At 35.0% G+C, this 22,768-nt stretch overlaps 1 protein-coding gene across 2 annotated transcripts in view; it reads right to left on the minus strand.

Moving 5' to 3' along the window:
• The window catches only part of CDC123 (cell division cycle 123), a 103,680-nt gene that overhangs the window by 37,404 nt on the left and 43,508 nt on the right, over window positions 1–22,768 (minus strand). For both annotated transcript variants that reach the window (XM_044677927.1, XM_044677926.1), the window contains exons 7-8: window positions 10,487–10,535; window positions 1,559–1,634 (exon numbers count right to left, since the gene is read on the minus strand). In XM_044677927.1, coding sequence (XP_044533862.1) covers window positions 1,559–1,634; window positions 10,487–10,535 — 125 coding nt within the window. The remainder of the gene's footprint in view (window positions 1–1,558; window positions 1,635–10,486; window positions 10,536–22,768) is intronic.

Below are 22,768 nucleotides of genomic sequence, written 5' to 3' on the forward strand. Positions count from 1 at the left end.
ATGAAAAAATTCTACAAGTCTCCCCTCCTCTCCCCTCTTCTCCCCTCCCCTCCCCTCCCCTCCCCTCTCCTCTCCTTTCCTCTAGAGAAATGCAAATTTAAGTAATTCTGAAGTTCCACTTCACATCATTCATATACTAACAAAGTTGACAAAAAAGGAAAATGAGAAATTCTGGAGAAGCTCTGGGGAAATTAGCACAATCACTTTTGGTGAAGCTTTGAATTGCTCCAGCCATTCTAGAAATAACCTGAAATGCACCAAAAGCCATTAAAGTACATATACCACATACCATGTGCCTAGCAATACCACTACTAGGCCTATCCTAAAATGAGATCAAAGGAAAAAGAAAAGTACCTATCTGTACAAAAGCATCTTTATTTCGTTCCTGTCTCTCTAGATTCTCTTCCACCATGCCATAGTAGCCTCTTCACCTTGAAAGTTCAATTCTGCCCCTGGCCTTCTCATACTACAAGTACACTGTATCCCTGAAGCCCCTTCTCTAATTTTTAGGCAATTCCCAGAAACTAAACTCAATTCCTGACTCTCTTTCTGCATCATGCCCCAACTTGGGTACCTTCTCCCTCCAACACTATCCATACTTTTCAGCTCTTTTTTTATTTTCTTCCTCCATTATAGAATATAAGCTCCTTGGAAATAAGGACTCCCTCTACTTCTGCTTGTTTTTGTTTTCCTACCACTTAGCATAATGCTCTGTACATAGTAAGCATTTTATAGAGACTTGTTGACTTCAAGCCACTATTTTCACTGTAGCAAAGAACTGGGAACTAAGGGACTATCCAAAATTGGGGAATGGCTGAACAAACTAGAGCATATCAATGTAATGGAATAATATTTTGCCATAAGAAATTATGGAAAGGGACAGATTCAAAGAAACATCCACAGACTTGTACGAACTGATACAGAACAAGGAGAATAACTTAAAGAATAACAAAACTATGATAAAAAAATAAATCCCTAAAAACTCAGATCAACTAATTTAACCATGATTCTAGGGTATTAACAATTAAGTCTACTACCCACCTCTTGACAAAGAAATGAATGACCTAGGCTTGAGAATGAGACTTTTATTTTTTTGGACATGGCCAATGCAAGAATTTGTTTTGTTTGATTATGTGATTTGTTTGTTTGTTTTCCCCAATGGGAGGGAGGAATTAGGAACAGAAAAACTCACTTTTGTTAATTAAAACAAAAAAAATGTAAGCTCCATAAGGGAAGGAACTGTTGCTTTTCATTTTTTCTTTTTTTTATACTATCCAAATATTAGGCACTTCAGAAATCCTTGTGGATTTTTTTTAATGCAACTAATGTGATACCTCAGAATTGAATTCTCTAGCACTATAAAGTTTCTGATGGAAGTTAGCTAGTCTTTTGTCAGAGACTTTTTAGAAAAGAATGCCTCAAAATTCTGTAATTATTTATATAGAGTTCAAGTCTCATTGAATTTTTAAAATTCTATGGTTAGTTGTAACTCATTCCACAAAAAGTTTAGATTTTTAAAAGTCATTTTATGGAAAAAAAAATCAAGAAAGATTCTCACCAATAAGCTTATTTTCCTTGACAAAACATCTGAATTCTGCCCCAGGAATTAATTCGCACCATTTTCGAAGAACAAGCTGCCATGAAAAGAAAAAATATGTCATTAACACATAAGAAGGAAAGACTCAGAGGAATGATGAACATTTACCTTAACATGAAGTAGGATCAGAGAGTAGTATTACCAGAGATTGCATGTGCTGTTCTTGACACAAGAAGTAAAATATTAGGATTTTTTAAAATGGGTATAGGGTCTTGACCTTCGATTTCACTGATACCAGGAATTCCCAGATGAAAAAAAAACTCTCTCTAGCAGTACAAAGTTGGTATCTTTTCTGCAACTTTAATACAGAGAATGCTTAGAGCACTGAGGGATCCTAGGTCATAAAGTCAATATGTGCCAGAGGTAGGACTTGAACACAGATCTTCCTGGCCCCAAAATCAGCTCTCTGGCCAGTATATCATACTGCCTAGCAGATCTTTTACTAAACAAGGGAAAAAATTCCTGAAAACTCTTATGGCAAATGCTACCTTTTAATTTAATTTTTTTTAATGTACCCATATGATGTATAATAGTAAAAATGCCACAAAAAGTCACAAATTAACAAAATTTTCTCCACAACAATTCATACTTCCTTACTTCAAAGTGAATGAAAACATTTCATAGCTACTTATACCTAAAATGCTATAGTTATGGTTGCTTATTATGAATTAATGTTTATCATTATGGTTAAATATAAAGGCAAGAATAGAATGCTACTAGGGACTTGCCTATTCATAGAAATGAAAACAAAATAGATGATCATCAAATGGGGAATGCCTAAACAAATTTGGTACAGTAACTTATATAGTTACTGAAAGAAATTATTAATATGTTAAATATAGAGAAATATGGGAAAACTGACAGAACTGAAGCAAAGTGAAATAAGCAAGGCCAGAAAAAGAACAAACAATGACAATAACCATAATAATGCAAAGAACAAAAATAAGACAACTGAAATTGAATGCTATAACATAAAAAAACAAGCTTGGCCCAAAAAAAAGACCTCTTCCCTCTCATTCTAGCTTTGGGAAGGGAGAAAATGTACATCAGAAAGGGACTGTCAGACATTTTTACTATCTTGAATATTTCATTAAGTTTTTCTTTTTTTTTTTTTTTGTTCTTTGTTATAAAGATGGTTCTCTGGAAGGGAAAGCAGAAGGGATACATTGAGAAATGTAGATGACATAAAAACAAAAGATATATCAATGAAAAAAAATTTTTTTAAATGGGAAAAAAGTCTTACCTAAGACTCAAATAATAACAGTATAATCATGAGTGAATCACTTAACCTCTCTGAATTCCATTATATTCATCTCTAAAATGGAGAAAATATCTCTAAGCACCAACTTCAACACTAAAGAGAGTTACTAAAAAGTTCATATAGAATGAACTGGGCAAAATGTTTTGCAAACCTTAATGTGTTATATAAATGTCAGTTATTATGACAAACTGGTGTGAACTTTGGAATTAAGTTTGGAGCACACAAAAAATTAGTCAACATTTGAAACAATTCTTTTTTCATTTTCCAGTTTTGCCACCAGAATATTGTCTAAAATAGGCTACTCAAGTTGTGATACTTAGCAAGACACAGTGACAATTGTGCACCCAGTCTTCAGCGAGGAAAGTCTTTGAAACAATGTAAAATTCATATTGTAAACAACTGCAACTGGCAAATAAAATGGCAATAAGTCAGGAACCACAATGTCAGAGAAATTCTTTATTATCATCAAACTTATACCAATAATGATAAAATATTTCCATCATGATTTCAATGTATTACACTTCCATTGGTACAGAGCTCAGTCTTCAGGAGTTGCTATAGCTAGAAAATTCACCAACCTTTAGCTACACTGATCAGTCCCTCCAAACTTAGATAAAAGATTACAATGAGCTACAACAATAGGCCTTACATAAACAGATAAAACTTGATAAGGAAAAAATGTAAACTGTCTCATACGTGGGTTCAAAAAGTATATTTTTACAAGTATAAGTATATTACAAGTATAAGTACCACAAGTATAAGATGAGTTAAATGTGTCTAGAAAACAGTTCATTTAAAAAATATCTGAGAGCTTTATTAATGATCCCTAAGGTCATTATGAGTCACTAACGTAATAAGGCAGACACAAACGCTAATGTGATCCTAGGTTGCATTAAAAAAGGCCTTTAAAAAGAAAGGCTAGAACTGCTGTATTCTGCCCTGGTTGGGTCATATCGAGAAAACTGTGTTCAGTTTTGGATTCTATAGATTAGGAAAAATATTGACAAACAGTAGTACATACAGAAGACCCAGGTTGGCTTCGGCTCACCATAATATCTAAGGAATTGCTAAAGGAACTCAGTATGAATTTTTAAAAATATTTGTTGATGTCTGAGAAAAACTGGGGGATATGATAACTACCTTTAAGTATTTTGAAGGTCATTATATGGGAAAGGAATTAAGTTTGTTCTTTCTGTTCCAAATTAAAGTAGCTGGTGAAAGTTTAAGAGGCAGATTTAGTCCTGAGAAATGGGAAAATTTTAAGAGTTTTTTCAAAAGTAGAATGGCAGAGTAGAAGGTTTCCCCTAAAGAAAAGCCAAAAGCTAAATTACTATTACTTATCAGGAATGCTACAGAATAGATTCCTGTTCAGATATGAGTTAAACTAAATGGCCTTCTGGGGTGCTTTCCAACTCAAGATTCTGTGATTCTTCTTTTAATGAATGTTTACTGAATTCTCACTATATATCTGGACCTATTCTAGGTATTGTGGAAGGCACTAAATGAGATATGAGGTCCTTATTTTCAAAGAGTTGTTAATCTAAAAGATATCAAAAGGATGAAAACTTTCTCACTCAAAAAAACCCAACCTCTAGCTTTTGAAGTTTTGACAATCAAAATGAAAAGTACTCATATTAAATGGGTCTGTCTGCAATCCTTTTGATTTGGATGTTCTCTCCAACAATGTAGACTAGAACTCACTCTGTGAAATTCGTGCCTTTTCTCCCAAAAGTTCACCACAGAGGATGCACCCAATATGCTAGAGATCCTCTTTGTTTTCTCTTGATATCACAAAGGTACTAGTAAAGCACTCTAGTACCTCTCATTCCTTGTACTCATCAAATGACTAGCCTATCTTCTCTTCTATCATATAATTAAATGACAAAATCTTTTACTCCAGTTGTTCTTCAAAGTTCCTCACTGACTATATGTTACAGTCTGCTCACACCTGCCATGTGTCTTTCCATTTCACTCTGTGAAACACATCACTAATTCTTTGGAGATTTTTCATTCCATGTTTTGCTGGCATAAAGCAACATCAGTAGAATGATGGTATTAAAAAGAAGGGCCTTAGTTTTCATGGTTAGTTTAGAGGTATTAAGGGAGCTTTGCAATTATCCAAAGGCAATTCAGTCTTGCTCTCCTCTTCAATTCTAGATCTAACTTGTTGTCTATCTATACTTTATGTTCCCGATATAGAAACTGATAGATAAGCTCTATTTTTTTTCACTGAAATGTTGCTTTAATCTGGTCAATAAATATTCATCTGGGTCTTTATCTGGCCAAACTCTTGAATGCCCACAGTTCTCTGTAATATTCCAGAATCAGTAAAAAGGACATCTGCCAACATAAGCATCTAGAGAATCTCACCATCTGCAAGGAATATTTCTTCAACCTGGACTATACATTTGATCTCCTCCATTATGGTGATGAAAAGTTTTGGCAAGGAAATATCTATTTTATATTTCACTTGTTTATGATCAATGGATTATTGAATCAGGTTATTTTTATTACTATAGCTCTTAAAGAAGCTTGAGAAATTTTCATATAAGAATGAGGGGTATTCTCGTTGATATCTGACAGCATTTTGCTCTACCAGATCATATGATTTTTCATAATCAATAACTAATAAGCATAGTAGAATCTTATATGTTATACCCTTTGGTTTGAAGTGAAAATAGAAAAGATATGTTCCATTATGAAATATTGAATTGTTTAGAGAAGTCTACTTGTTCCCTACTAATATTCTCATCAAGTATGGCCTCAATTCATGATTCAGTTTTGTATAAATGGGAGACATATAGGTCAGTGGTTACTGATGTTCCCTCATTCACCATTCTTCCAGGATTAGTAAGGTCCAAGATTTTTTCCATGCCTTTGATAGTTTCTCTTTCTTCAACTACCTGGAAGAGCTATTCCTCAAACCTCTCACACAACTGAGTCACCTGCAAGTTACACATAATTGGTCCAATCTTCTTTTCCCATCTTTGTCCTTTTTGTGCCATTTCTATATCTCCAACAGCACAGCAAAGACCATGAGGCTATGGTTCAAGTATGATGGTTGCGCTATTTTTGTTAAGATTTTCACAAAATGATTTTTGCATACTTGTTCCATCCCCACCCCCATTTCTTTGTCCTCCTTCCAATTTTATCCTATCCCTATGGATGACTTTGGCTATTTTAAAAAGCCTTCTTTAAACTGGTTTTACTCTCGATTGCTTTTCTCTGCTTTTTGAGACACTACTACTCCTCATAACTTCATTTTTCTAAAGATTTTGCAAACAAATGTATATTCTAAACTGATATTGGCTTTGGCAGCAACTTACTCTGGCAAGTTAAATCAGCTGTTTTCTTGCTAAGGTCATTTCTGGATTCTTTTGGTCTCCTTGCTGTGGCAATTAACATGGTGGTTAAACTTCTGTATAAAATTGTGGAGTGGTGTCAATAAAATTTTTTGTTGCCCATTTCCCTTGGCAATTACTTGTTTAAATAACTCAAGAATTGCTGTTTCAATTGTTCTCTATATTTTTTGTCATCATTATTTTTTTGTTTTTTTAATTAAAAATTTTTTCAATCAGCAAAAATCCTTCTCTTCCACTCCCTTTTTCTGCTGAAAAATAAAGAAAAACAAAACTCCTATTACAAACATGTACAGTAAAGTAAAACTAATTTTCTCCTTAACCTTGTCAAAATAATCAGCCTCATTCTTGACTCCTAAATCTTTTACCTCTTTCTTGGGAAGTGGGAAACATATTTTATCATTATTTTTCCAGATATGTTATTGGTTATTATAACTATTGGAGTTCCTAAGTCTGCTTATCTTAACATTATTGTCATTATATAAATTATTCTCTTGGTTCTGCTCACTTCACATCATTTAAATAAGTCTTCTCAGGTTTCTCTGAAAACATTCCCTTTATCATTTCTTACAGCACAATAGTATTCCATCACATTTATATACTGTAATTTTTTTGTCATTCTCCATTTAATGGATATCCCCTCTGCTTCAAATTCTTTGCAACTACAGTTTATGCATCTTTTTATACATTCTTATTTAGTTTGTTTTTATTGTGACTAAACCCTCCATTAATCAATCTTCTCTCTGATTTCCCCTTCTCTACTATCCCCATTCCCTTATATTTTGCTATTGAGTAAAATGTACTTCTGTACACAACTGTATTTGTATTCTTTGCTTCTTTGACTAGTTAGGCTGAGAATATTGTGCAAGTGTCAGACCTTTCTTGCACTCTTCTTCCTTGTTTGTATAGACTTCCTCTTGAGCAGCCTGATTATGTGAACCAGATTTCTCTAACCTTCTTCTCCCTTTCTATTCTTCTTCTAAGACCAACATATAACAAAACCACTCTCAGAACTTCTAATTAGGTTCAATCTATTAACCCTGACAGAGGGGATACATATCATCTCTTTATGCTACAATTCAAGTAGTTTATCATTGTTCAGTCCATTATGATTGTTCATATTTACCTTGTTATGTTTCTCTTGAGTTCTCTGACTATATTTCAAAATTCCTCTGGAGCTCTGGTTTTTTTCATCAGGAATGCTTGAAAATCTTCTACTTCATTAAAGATCTATTTTCTTCCTATAGCATTACACTGTTTTGCTGAGTAAGTTATTCTTGGCTGTAAGCCTATATCTTCTGCCTTCAGAAATACCATCTTCTAAGCTCTTTGCTCCTTAATAGTGGTGGATACTAAATCATTTGTGATCCTGACTATGGCTACTCAGTAATTGAATACTTTTTCTTTCTGGCTTTCAGGTTGCTTTTGGTACTTTTTCTTTGACCTGGAAGCTCTGGATTTTGGCTATGATATTCGTAGGAGTTTTTATTTTGGAGTTTCCTTCAGGTGGAGATCAGTGGATTCTATTTCCACTTTGCTCTCTGCTTCTAGGAAAGCTGGGCAATCTTCTTTTAAGAATTCTTGAAACAGAATGTCTAGCATCCAAGTAGTTCAATAATTCTTAATTCATTTTCTTCTTATTCTATTTTCCAGTGAGTTGGATTTTTTAACAAGATAACTTAAATTTTCTTATATTTTTTCAGTCTTTTGGCTTTGTTTTACTATTTCTTGTTGTTTCCTAGCCATTGGCTTTTATTTGGCATATTCTTATTTTTAAGGCATGTGTTGCTAAGATGAGATTTTTTACCTCTTATTAATTCACTTTTCAATTCCTTTTTCCATGGCTCTCATTGCTTTCCATTTTTTTCCTTTAGTGCTCTCATTTCACCTATAAAAACATTTTTTAAACTCCTGGTTCATCTTTTAGAGGAACTAGTTGATTTTGTGCCCAACCTGCATTTTTCTTTGAGGTTTTATCTGTAGGCGTTTGAGAATCATATTCTTCTTTTGGGCTTCTGTCTTAACCATCCCTATCACCATAATAATTTGTTATTGTTGTTGTTATTTTTAATAAACCTAATACAAAGTATTAGATTCAAGGCAGAATAGTAGTATGTAGTGGTAGGCAATTCAGATTAAGTGACTTGTCCAGGGTCACACAGCTAGGAAGAATCTGAGGCCAGAATAGAAACCAAGACCTTCTCTCTCTAGGCCTGGCTCTCTATCTCCTAATCCACCCCCCTAATAGCTTTTAATAATGACTCTTTTTTCCTTTGCTCATTCTTCCAATCTACTTCCTGATTTTAGATTTTATTGCTTTGTTTTGTGCTTTTCTTATTTAATTCGATTTTTTATTATATTCTTTTTGCAGGGCCAACCTCTACACATTTCTGAGGTAGTTGTGGGGATGTCTGAGCTGGTCATACTATTACTTTCTTGGGTTATTGGGGGTAGTGTTATTTCAGGATCAAAGGGATAGCAGCTCAGTGTAGGGACCCACAAACTTTCAGTGCTCATATCTGAACAAAATCCAATCACTGCCCCACCTCTGAACATGTCTGACTTCTTTTTTGGTCTCTTGAGAAACAAGTCTTTTTGGAGCTCCAGTAAAATATTACTGGATTCAGCCCCTACTGCCTGGTTGAAAAGTTCTGCTGCCTCTGAGATTCCTATCCTGCCTAGTTCACTGGAGATTTGGGGATGGCCTGAAAACTGGAACCAAGATCCTGCCCCATCTACTGCTTGCCTTGGTATCCAGGCAGCTCCTTAGCCTGGAATGCCATCCCTAGACTCTGCCCTTGCAGGGCAATCTGCCCTAGATCTCTGACCCAAAAATGTGTAAAGAGTGATAGAACTGCCAAGTGGCAACCATTTCTGTACTATGCATAAGTATAAGCAGTTCTATGCTGGATCTGGAACCTCTAGAATACAATTCACCACATTTCTGACCAAACTCCCTTCCCAGTCTCCATAGATCTCCTATACATATATATATATATATATATATTTTTAGGGATATATATATATATATCCCTAAATTGACCTGGATGGAAAAAAGACTTTTTTCTTAGATTTTCCAATTAGGATTTAGTCTAGTAGATTGCCTAGATCTATTTAGAGAAGCTTTTCTGAGTATATGTTGAGGGGGAGGTGGGAAGGACATTATACTTGTTTCTTCCTATTTCTGCCTTCTTTGCTGCCTTTTTTCTTCTTGTTTTTACTCTTTCAGATTCTAGATTTGACAAGGCAATGGTCTGACTATAAACAAAAAGGTAGCTCAAGCATAACTCCCATATCAATAACAATTCTGTTCTTCTATGTTAAAATGTAATCCATTTCATCTTCTTTAATGTTATTTGATGCTTGTCCTATATCCATCGCCTACCAACTCTTTTCTCAAAAACAGTATTCATGATATAAAGGTATGAGTCTTTGGTATAATTTATGGGAAAGATTGGTTAAGGAAGAAGAAAAAAAATTTTGTAGACTAAACTAAAAATAAAATTGTCTTTTAAAATTATTATTACATTTTTCAAATGTTCTTTGGAGAATATTAAATCTGATTTTAAGATTTAATAATATAGCACACTAATAAATAACATATTCAAAGGAAAAATAAATTGCCTGATTTTAAAATTTTTTAAAAACACAGATCAGACATTCCTTTTTATCAATAAACTAACATGTCAAAAAAATAAGAGCAAAAAACTTAGGTAAACATAAAAATAGCATTTCCAAAATTCTTAACACATAACTGGATAACAAAAATCTTTAAAGCCTAGATTATAAATCCTTTATGTGGTGTAGTGACAGAGCACTGGGCCTAGTATCAGCAAAACCTGAGTTTAAATCCAGCTTCAGAAAATTACCAGCTTTATAAAAAAGTAGGCAAGTGTTAAAGCAGCAACTGCTACCTCCCTCCATTTCCTCATCTATGAAATGCGGATGACAATGGCACTTCCTTCCCAGGGTTATTGAAAGGAATAAATAATATTTATAAAATGCTTAGAACAGTGCTGGGCACATAGTAGTGTTATAGAAATGCTAGTAATCATTATTATTTCTATTGTTATTTCAATTCTGATGTTCCAAAAAGATGCTATCATATTTCTGGTCTAGCTTAAGAGTAAAACCTGGCAGCAAAATCACAACAATGTAATTTTTTATTAAAATCTAGAAGATGAAAGAGGAAATTCAACAATGAACATTCATTCAGTATTTACTAAATACCAGACATTAGAACATCAAGAAAAAGGAAAGCTTCCTTACCTCATATTCCATACAAGGGTCTGGGGAATCATCAGTACAGTGAACAAACCTTTAAAAGAAAAGTATTTCTACTTTATTTTATTTGTTGTCACTTTATATACACTGACATGCTATTTAGTATGTAGTATCAATAGTAGTATCATTTAAGAGATTAATATTTTGTTGAAATATAAAAAAGATTATCAGAAATATAACTGGTCAGAGGGCTATAACCATAACTTGCCATTCTATATTATAGAAACCACAATTTTTTAAAGAAACCATTTATTTTTATACACACACACATATGTTTTTTAACAATTATGCTATTTTCTTTATGAGTTAAATATATTTATTTAGTAACAATATTATAATTGTTAACAATATGTGTAAAGTGGGGTTCATATAATGGTAATACATAGAGAGTCAGATATTCTCAAGATCTGGAAGGAACTGGAAGGTCATATAATTTAAACCCATACCCGGTTTAAAAATGATCTCTTTATTATTACAAAATATAGCCATTTGATCTCTGCCCAAATTCTATTGATTCTGAATTTCTTAAAAACATCCTACTTCTTAGAAAGAGACTGATCCCCTTTCCAAGACTGAACAGCCTTTTTGAATGACCTGCAACCACATTATGCATGAAGAGTGTGAAGTCAACTAAAAAAGCTGATATGATTAAAGTTTATACCAAGAGAAGCAGAGCTTCCAGAAACAGGAAATTCAAGTCCCCCATCATCTCATCTGTCATACTGTATTGTATTTAGCTCTCGGTGTCACAGTTAAAAAAAAATTGTCAAAAACCAAAGTACTCAGAGGTGGGCAGCTAGGACAGTAGGACCTTGAGTTTATGAAGGACAGAACAGGTCAGCATAAAGAAAAGAAAATGCAAGGGGACAATGAGAAGTAATCTGAAAGGATATCTATAATGTGGAAGGAGGATTTTCCTTGGTCTGTTTAGCTCTAGAGGGCAGAATCAGAAGCAAATAAGGTTAAAGTAAAAGCTGAGGCCCCTTCTAACTCAAATTCTGTGATTCTGTGATTTTACTGAGCCAAATGGACATACAAACAAGAGTAACTATCAATATTGCATAACTTGGCTTCTCTGGTAATTAATTTCCTTATCTTTAAAAAGAGGGAATTGGATTAGATCTCTTTCTAAGGTCCCTTCTATCTTTAACTAATTATAATAAGATAATAATGGGCTAGCACTTACATATAACTTTAATGTCTTGCAAAGTACTTTATATATATTATCTCATTTGACCAAAGAATGTGAAAATCTATTGTAAGTAAAAAAATCCCAAGCCATCATACAACTTAAAGTTACAAAGGTTTGTATAAATTCATTTAAACTATGAATAGCAGCATAAAAACATCTTTCACAACGTTTTGCTAACATTTTCAACAGTAATAACCACATCAAAAAATTTAAATACCAGAACATATCAGTAGGCACGAAGTACTTATAATTTTTCAATCTGATCCTATCACTAGGAAACTTGAGTAATGGTTAGTGATTTAACAAAGATTTGAGGCAAAATAAGTTCAAGGTCCAGACGTATAAGCTTTGTCTAAAAACTTGGAAAAATGCAAAAATATCCTCAGTATAATTATTTTTAAAATTAATCAATACTTGTTCATCCATCTGGTCACCTAAGCTAATACAGGCATTCCCTGGCAGACGAGGAAATTATCTCTCCCTACAAAATGCCTGGGGAAAAAGCTTCCTACCTAAGTGTTTCCTCTGGTATTTCCAGAGCTTGGTCAGGTAAATCAAAATCAATCAGCAAGCACTGAAGAAGCACCTATGGTAGTCTGTGCCAAGGCACCATACAGAAAGTAAGAGAGAAAGCAAACCTTAAAACCCAGAAGAACTAGGCTCAAGTTCTGCCTCTGACATCTATTAGCTATGTGAACCTGAGCAAGAAATTTAAACTTTTAACACTCTAACCCAGTGATGGGCAAACTTTTTAAAGAGGGAGCCAAAAAAAAGGAAATGCTCATCTGTCAGTCTGTTTCTAAGGCAACTCTTTCGAAGTTTCATTGTATTGTATCCTACTCATTATTTTCGTCAGATTAGGAAGAATGTCGTGGGATGTGTAGAACATTTCAGGGGGCCATATCTGGCCTGCAGGCTGTAGTTTACCCATCACTTGTCTAATCCATTCTCTAAAAGAAGATGCCAGAATTCCCCAAATCAATGAAATTGGAGATTCAGTCCCTATCTTACTAAGTGCCAGACAGTGTGCTAGGTGCTGCAGATATAAAATCAAAAGTGAAACAGTCCTTAACCTCAAGGAGATGTTCTAGTAAAAGAGACAAACATTTATAGTGTAATATAGGATTATTAACATTGCCATGTTGGCTTGGGGCAATCTGTCAGTTGCCCTGGTTGGAATGTTGACCGTGGCATGAGCCACAGGGCAAGCACCAACTGCCAGTTGGGCCAAGGGAATATGAAGCCCTGGAGATCCAGGGCCGGGTTCTGTTCTTCCCTGACTTCTCCCCTGACCTCTCGCTTACCCCATACCCCCTAGGCCCCTGGGTGGTGGGAGTAGGTACGTGGGTACTGGTTAAGCCTAGAATAGGGTTAAACCAATTCTGCAGAACAACTTATCAATACTATCAGCACTACTGGCAAACCTTTAGTCAAAGATCAACTTTATTTATTATCCAGAGACCACATCACTCTGATCCTGGATCTCTGGCTAATAATTAAATAAATAATGAGATGATAAATAGATGAATAGATAAATAAATAAGCAGACAGATAAATAAATAAATAAGTGGATGGGTGAATGCATAAATAAATAATAAATAAAGTTGATCTTTGACTAAAGGTTTGCCAGTAGTGCTAATAGTATTGATAAGTCTGCAGAACTGGTTTAACCCAGTGGTTCCCAAACTTTTTTGGCCTACCGCCCCCTTTCCAGAAAAAATATTACTTAGCCGCCTGGAAATTAATTTTTTTTATTTTAATAGCAATTAATAGGAAAGATAAATGCACCTGTAGCCATCACCGCTCCCCTGGATGGCTCCAGCACTCACCAGGGGGCAGTAGAGCCCACTTTGGGAATCACTGGTTTAACCTTATTCTAGGCCTAACCAGTACCCACATTCCCGCTCCCACCACCCAGGGGCCCAGGGTGTATGGGGTAAGCGAGAGGTCGGGGAGAAGTCAGGGAGGAACAGAACCCAGCCCTGGATCTCCAGGGCTTTATATACCCTTGGCCCAACTGGCAGTTGGTGCTTCCACAGTCAACATTCCAACCAGGGCAACTGACAGGTTGCCACAAGCCAACATGGCAATGTTAATAATCCTATATTACAATAGGCATATACAAAATAACAAGAAAATAGATACAAAGTTAACAGTGGGAAAACTAGCAGGGAGATAAGGAAAGGTTTCACATAAAAGAAGATAACTGAACTGACTTGAAGGAAAGCAGGGATTCTCAGAGACAAATGTAAGGAAGGAGTACCATTCAGGTGTGGAGAAGAAGCATTGCAGAGGCATGGAGACAGAACACAGACTGTCATGACTGAGGAGAAGAAGATTGGTAAGACTCCTGTAAAGTGTATGAAGGAATAGAATGTGTAATGATGCTGCAAAGGGCCAGATTGGAAAGGGCTTCAAATACCAATTGAAGTAAATGACAATAGAAATTGCAGACTAATAAACCTTACATTATCAACTGTAAACAAAACTTGATGGTTTCCACAAGTTGTAAGTTTTCAATAGATTGCTTTAGAGTTCACGTGTTATTAGTGGCAGAATCCAAAGAGAATAAATCATATAAGCAACAAAATATTTTTAAAGAAATAATCTTTCTGGTTCATGAAAAGAAAAATATGAGTTCTAAACAGTATTTGTGCTACAAACTGATATTTTACTGGGTAAATGTTATTTAATCATGTTATTTGTTCACAAAGAAAGTTAACAGATATATAATATTTCTAGCATAAGTTATATGAAATATATAATAAACCAACTTGCAGACTACATATGACAAAGTTGGATTACTTGCTGAACACAAAAATACTGGTATATTTTTTTAATGCAATGGTAATGGACAAAAAGAAAAAAAAAAACAAAAACCTATGCTAAAATTCTTACCAAGCAATGATGCTCGACTCAATTTCTATTTCTATGAACTAGGATTATAAAATTTAGTGTTCGTATAGAAAAGAAAAACTTTAAACACGAATATTTCAAAAGGCCTCAAAATCACATGACAAAAAGAACCTGAGAATCATCCCTGAGACTTGTATGGTATCTCTGTAAGCAATACTTACAACAAATATGCCTTTCCTCTTCTAACTGTCTTGATAAGCCATATGACTCCCTAGAAAGTTTAGTATCATAACAGGTCCCCACTGAAAGGGGATTAAGCAATCAATAAGAAAGAGGGAAAGAAAGAGAGGAAGATTAATACTTTCCAAAAAAGAAAAATTTTTATTTCATTTGAAGTTTTCTGTCAACTTCGAGACACATGTATAAATAATAACAAATAAACAATAGATATCTGCATTACATTAGATTATAAACACCCTGGAGGAATAAATGATTTTAGGGCAGGAAATGAGAAATCCTTAAGAAGGTTCCAGAGCCTAGCACAATGACTTCAGACTCTGCTTGGTAGTTAACAAATGCATAATGAATTGAATGTACATTTGTACATGGGGAGAAAAAAGTCAGTAAAAAAACTTCCAAATAAGAAATGGTTTAAACCTATTTGGTATACTTAAGCAAAAAATCTGTATAAGATTCACTCATTTTAAAAGTCTAGAAGTCTTTTCTTCCAAATTATAAATTCGAGATCCTTGGCAGGATTATTGTATTTAATCTAGCCAGTTATTACCCCTCCAAAAAAAGTAACAAAATTATGATTAATGTTACATAACATATAGCATAAAAGCAAATGGAAAAAGCATCCTCAGATACAAATACTGTAAATCTATAATACAATGCACTAGTAGTGTGCTCATACTAATTAATTCATTTTAAAATAGGACAAAAAAATTGTAGGAGGTGGGAGGGAGGATGATCTCTATTTTCAATTTTAAAAAACCTTTTCTTCTATGACAGCTTCTATGAAAAAGTGTTCACAAATGCTTTCCTGAATATAAAAAAAAAATTACCCAACTAGGGAATCAATGTAATTTGTTCATGATTTGTTAGCAACAAGACTTTAGCCAAAAACAGAAAAGACAACTATATATAATCAGTTAATTCTATATTAATTATCAGGCACTCATAAATCCTTTTCTCCTTTTTTTCACTTCTATTTGGTCTAATTCTCCAAAATGGTCTCTTAAACAAGTTTAAGCCATAAACTTTGAGTCTTCATTAGTAGGCATTAATCATTTACTGATGATTATGATAACTATATGCCTCTTCCCCAACTTGGTGTCTTGATGTCCAGCATTTAGTGCTGTTCTAGAAGATATCTGACTCATGCTTGCAAAGTCAAATAGAATTTTTAAAACATCAAAATTCTTCTAACATCCCATTAATCGAAAACACTAACAATATTCTATGGGTAGACATTCTGTACTGAGAATTTTCTTACCACATAAAAACAATTTTACACTATGTAGCATTTTATAGTCTTTCCTTAAAGAGTAGAAAAAACTACTGAGTACAGCAATCTATTAAATAGAGTGACATATATAGGACCTGGGCTCCCACACTTGGTACATCAGAATACCACTTTTTGAATTATGTGAATCATTTAATTCTTCAATTCTATTTTCTTGAGTTTTATTACTGGGGTAGCATTCAACCACATCAGTGCTTAATTAATATTTATTAAATATTTTTCAGATGAAGAATGTTAACTATAATTATAGTATTAATAAGCAACATCTACCCAACTAATGCATAGAATCATGGTTGGCATGTCATAACAAAGCATATTCTTACTACTGAATAAACAAAGCAAGTAATGGAATTTTGTATATTAACATCATAAAGTGTTAGTCATATTGATCATTTTTTAGAAATGTATACTTTAATGGGAACATATCTTATGGAAATTTAAAAAATTACTTATCAATGAACTTCTTCGCATATGGTTTATAGCTAGTTTAAAAATAGAGTTAAAATACAGTTTTCATTATCTTTCAGAAAGGTAAAATGAGCACTAAAATAACTAGGAGATAAAAAGATTATACTTTAAGGGAAATTTCTGACAATCATTTCCCTTAGGATCACTACTGAAATATGTTGATAGGCCTACATAGTCATTAAAATTTGTAACTCACAAATGTAAAACAAATGTTGCCTACTAGCTTTAAAGCATTAAACACATTATTGTTAAAATCTTATATTTTATTATAAGAAATTTCTATTATTTAAAAAAGTCAGCAGCCAAGTATGACTGGGTTGCTAATACTGCAAAGCACGGCTAAGAAAAGTTTTTTTCCATGTTTTCTGGTATGATCTCACAGTCTCATTATTAAGCTTTTCTATATATATGCTTACCTCAAAATTAATGTTACCTTAAGATATGCAAACACTATGGAAAATATTTATTCATATGAAGAAAAGGAGAAGAGGGTGGTAGAAATTCATAGAGAACTTTGGAGTCAAAGCTTCTAAACAGAATGCTCTGGTTGCTGGGTATGGATAATTGCAAAACAAAATGAACATTACTATAAGATTTCACTTCCAGTTCTTTTCAGGAAAGAACAGAGAAGAAAATGTCACAGAGATCACTGGGAAATCAGCTAAGTGTGAATATTAGAACACCTTTCAAATGCAGAATATTCAAACTTCCAACAAAAAAAAAAACTGAAGCATAAAGATTAGATGTCTAGTAAATCTCATCTTAAACCTCACTAGCATAAACTGAGGATAGAAGGATTCTATAAAGATAACAGTAAGTACATAGAGAATATTACAAAAATGAAATGGATAATTTTGATTCCCTTATATTTAAAAGGTTTTGTACAAACAAAACCAATGCAACTAAGTTTAAAAAAAGAAATGACAAATTTGGGGGGGGGGGGGGATTTATAGTAAGTATCTCTGACAAATGCCTCATTTCTTAAATATATAGAGAACTGCGTCAAATTTATAAAAATACAATAATTCCCCAATCAATAAATGGGCAAAGGAAATGAACAAGCATTTTTCAGAGGAAGAAATGAAAATTATCCATATTAATATGAAAAATGCTCTAAAATCACTGCTTATTAGAGAAATCCAAATTAAAACAACTCTGAGATATCATTTCACACATATCAGATTGGCTAATATGACCAAAAAGGAAAATGATAAATTTTGGAGGGCATATAGGAAAATTGGGATACTAATTATACTGTTGGTGGAACTGTGAATTGATACAAACATTTTGGGGAACAATATGGAACCACACTCAAAGAGCCACAAAACTATGAATACCCATTGACCCAGCAATACCGCCTCTGAATTCCCAATGAAATCAAAAATAAAGGAAAAGGATCTATATGTACAAAAATATTTTAGCAGCTTTTTTTGTAGTAGCAAAGAATTAGAAAATGAGGAGTTATCCATCACTGGGGAAAATGGCTGAACAAATTATGGTATATGATTGTAATGGAATATTATTGTGCATAAGAAACAACAAATAGGATGATTTCAGAAAAACCTGGATTTTTTACATGAACTGATGCAAACTGAAGTAGGCAGAATCAGGTGTGAAAGGGAATTTTTTTTATCTTAATTTAATCAATCAAGTACATGTAGTGCTCCACTCCTTTAACTTAGTCAGGAACTTGAGAATACTTTTTTTTGTTTGTTTGTTTGTTTGTTTGTTTTTTAAACCCTTGTACTTCGGTGTATTGTCTCATAGGTGGAAGATTGGTAAGGGTGGGCAATGGGGGTCAAGTGACTTGCCCAGGGTGTCACACAGCTGGGAAGTGGCTGAGGCCAGGTTTGAACCTAGGACCTCCCATCTCTAGGCCTGACTCTCACTCCACTGAGCTACCCAGCTGCCCCCAGAGAATACTTTTGATAAAAGTGCATACCCTCAGAGGAAGGAGGTGGATCAAAGTGGATCCCACAGGCACTGCCCAGAGTGCAAATTAAGAAACTCTGATTGGTTCCTGAGAATGTGATAGACCAGCCCACAGTGAAAGAAAGAAATCCAAAGAGCCAAAGATGCTGTAAAAAATGCCAAGAACCTTCAGCACACTGGAGGCCAAGATCACCAAGAATCCCATCAGGGACGAAGAACCCAAGAATCTACCAAGCAATGAATCAGAATGAATCTCTCTCAGGCTTCCACTTATATACAGTTTTTTCCATCCATCAGTTCTCCTTGTCACATCTCAGGAATCAATTACAGCCTTTCAATTTGCCTAGTACTGCAGGGGGAGGAGGAGGTGGGTGTGGCAGCAGTGCTTATGACCTATTAGGGCATGAACTCTGTTAGTGACTTACTAAGTGTTAAGTAGGAATACCTTAAGTTCTTGATTGATTAACTTAAAATAGACAGTGCCAATGGTTTATCACATCTCAGGAACGGTAAGGAATAAAATTTAGGTATTTATAGATATATATTAAAAATATGTGGCCGCCAGGAATCAACAATTTAGGTTGATTCCGTAATTAAATCAGACCCAAGTCAGCTTCGGGTTGAAGAGTTTATTTACAATTGGTAGGTAAAAGTAGGAATAAAGAGAAAAGTAGAGGCTAGTGAGAGAAGGTTAAGGGGTCTAAATAAATGAAGCTGTAAGCCACAAGACCCAACAGCCAGATAGGCAGAGTTTAGAATTGGCCCAGCAAGGCCAAGGAAGTCAGCCTAACTTACCCACGTGACAATATAGAGCGCAAGGCCTAGAGAAGGAGATGCTTCTTCTTCCAGTTGGAGACAGCAAACTCTCCCACAGGAAGTTCACTCACTTACTTAAAGAGATAGTGTCTTTCATCACTTCCTGTGGTCCACCTCTAATTCAAATGGACAAATGGCAGTTTCTACATTGATTTGAACTGCCCAAAGGGCAGTCCCTTATTCTTGATTTGTTACTTATTGTCACGTGTGGGTAACTCGACTCCCCTCCCCACTAAGGGAGATGAGAGTGACATCATTAGCACGCCTAGGTTGAGTAGATTTTTGACTATTAATGGGCTGGAGCTAATTCTATTTACACAGAACCAATCAGAGTTTCTTAATTTGCCTGGCAGTGCCTATGGGATCCAACTCCCTCCTCTGAGGGTGTGAACTTTTATCAAAAGGATTCTCAATATGTGGTTCCAGGTTAAGATGGCAGCAGAGTAAGGAGTAGCTGCTTAATCTCTTAACTGAAGCATACAGGACTCCTCAAGGGGACATAAAAACAAATCCAGACAAATGAAGGGACCCCACAACAGGGCACAGCATTGAAGGTACGTGGAATCAGGGCATTTCCATGCTATAAAGGGGTGAAACAGCTCTCACTAGAGCCTGAGCTGAGGAAGCCCCTCCCCCAACCTCCACACCACTTACAACGCCAAAGCCAGCTCACAAGAGTTAAAGCAGGTTTCGGGCAGCCATTAAGTCACTGGCAGCTCCAGGGCCGGTTCCTGAGAGCAGCAAGACTTAGGAACCCAAGAGGCTAAAGAACGCGCACGGACATTGAAATCAGACCTTGAGCTCCGGCTCCATTGAAGGCATTGACTTACACGTGGACAAGGATCTTGAGCGCCGGCTTGGACCTCTGAGACCCTGTGCAGACAGGAGCACAGCTGTGGAAGCAGCTTCCTGAGACTGTTGAAGGAGCCTCAGGTAGAGGGGCAGGCGGGGGGACCATCAGGAGGCTTGACCCCCAAGAACAACAAGACCTGAGACTTTGGGAGCCTAGAGAGCGCAGACAGACCCTGAGTGTGAGGATAAAGCTGAGAAGGCACAGGTCTAACAATGTCAAGCCAAAATCGGGAACCCCAGAAGAGAAAGATCATCAAGAAGAAATCTGTAACACTCGACAACTTTTACACAGAAAAAATGCAGACAACCAAGCAAACAGAAAAGGAGAACAAACAAGTAATCATATACAAACCTTCCCAAAATAATGAAAACTGGTCACAAGCTGTTGAAGAGTTCAAATCAGAGATGATGAGAAAGATGGAAGAGATCTGGCAAGAAAATAACAGTTTAAAAGGCAGAATTTTGCAATTGGAAAGTGAGGCTCAGAAATCAAATGAACTGACAAGAAAATTGAAGACCAGAAATGACCAGACTGAAAAGGAAAACCAGTCCCTAAAGGCTAGAATTGAGCAATTAGAAGCTAATGATTTCTCAAGACAGCAAGAACAAATAAAACAAAGTCAAAAGACTGATAAAATAGAAGGAAACATGAAATATCTCAATGAGAAAGTGACAGACCAAGAAAACTGGTCTAGAAGAGACAATTTGAGAATCATTGGTCTTCCTGAAAAAGCAGAAATTAATAGAAATTTGGACTCCATACTAAAAGAAATTATTCAGCAAAATTGTCCTGAAGTCCTACAAGAGGGCAATATAGACATTGAAAGGATCCATAGATCACCCTCAGAAAAGACAACCCCCAGGAATATAATTAGCCAAATTCAAGAGCTTCCAAGTAAAAGAAAATATTTTATAAGAAGCCAGAAAGAGACAATTCAGATATCAAGGAGCACCAATCAGGATCACACAGGATCTGGTAGCCTCCACTCTAAAAGACCACAAGGCTTGGAATATGATATTCAAAAAGGCAAGAGAACTGGGTCTTCAACCACGGATCAACTACCCATCAAAACTGACTATATACTTCCAGGGGAAAGTATGGGCATACAACAAGATAGAAGATTTCCAAGTATTTGCACAGAAAAGACCAGGACTAATTGGGAAGTTTGATATCCAAACACAAAAATAAAGAGAAACATGATAAGTTAAATAAGAAACAAAGGGGAAAGAAAAAAAACTCATATTTTTTAAATTTGCCTCTTTAAGGGCTTCAATAAGATCTAATTATCTGTATTCCTATGTGGAGAAATGCTATGTATAATTCTCTGTAGTGAACTCTATTCACTATTTATAGTATTCACTATTATAGTAATCAGAAGAATAATTCATAGGGAGAGGTTGGAATACTAAATGATCTAAGATGATATGAGGGGTAGAAAAGAGGGGGGTGAATAGTAGGGGACACCAAGAGAAACTTGAATGAATAAGAAAAATAGGATATTCTATTACACACAATGAGGGCATGGGAAGAGGAGGGGACGAATACTATTATAAGAAAGAGAAGAAGAGAGCATTAAGAGGTAATATTTAAACCTTACTCTCAGTGTAATTAACCCTGAGGGAGAAGTAGCTATATTATCCATTGGGATATAAAACTCTATCTAACCCTACTGAGAAAGTCAGAAGGGATAAACCAAGGGGAACAGGGGAGAAGGGAGGTCAAAAAAGGGAGGAGAGAAGACAGGGGAGAGAATTCATTAGGCCTTTAAAAATAAAAAGAAAGGAATAATAAGGGAGGGGGTAGAAAGAGAAGTTAATCAAGGGAGGGGACAAGGGTTACTGGCTTAAAGCAAACAACTGGTTTAAAAGAAAATAGTGTAAGAAGAAGGGGTAGAATTAGGAGAGGATACCAAAATGATGGTGAATACACAACTGATAATTATAAATCTGAATATGAATGTGATGAACTCACCCATAAAATGGAAGCAAATAGCAGAGTGGATTAGAAACCAAAATCCTACCATATGTTGTCTACAAGAAACACATACGAGGCAGGTGGACATACACAAGTTTAAGGTTAAGGGCTTGAGCAAAATCTTTTGGGTGTCAAATGAGAAAAAGAAGGCAGGAGTGGCTATTATGAGTTCTGACAAAGCCAAAGTAAAAATAGATATGATTAAAAAAGACAGGGAAGGTCATTACTTCCTGATTAAAGGCAGTATAGACAATGAGGAAATAACAGTGCTTAATATGTATGCACCAAGTGGCATAGCATCCAAATTCATAAAGGAGAAACTGGCAGAGCTCAAGAAGGAAATAGATACTAAAACCATAATAGTGGGAGATCTAAATATTCCTCTTTCAGATCTAGATAAAACAAACCAAAAAATAAATAAGAGAGAGGTAAGAGAGGTGAATGAAGTCCTAGAAAAATTAGATTTAATTGATATGTGGAGAAAAACAAATAGGGACAAAAAGAAATACACCTTCTTTTCAGCTGCACATGGTACATTCACAAAGATTGACCATGTAATAGGGCATAGAAACATTGCAAACAAATGCAAAAGAGCAGAAATAATAAATGTAATCTTCTCAGATCATAATGCAATAAAAATAATAATTA

Source organism: Gracilinanus agilis, chromosome 5, assembly GCF_016433145.1.
Source record: "Gracilinanus agilis isolate LMUSP501 chromosome 5, AgileGrace, whole genome shotgun sequence".
NCBI lineage: Eukaryota > Metazoa > Chordata > Mammalia > Didelphimorphia > Didelphidae > Gracilinanus > Gracilinanus agilis.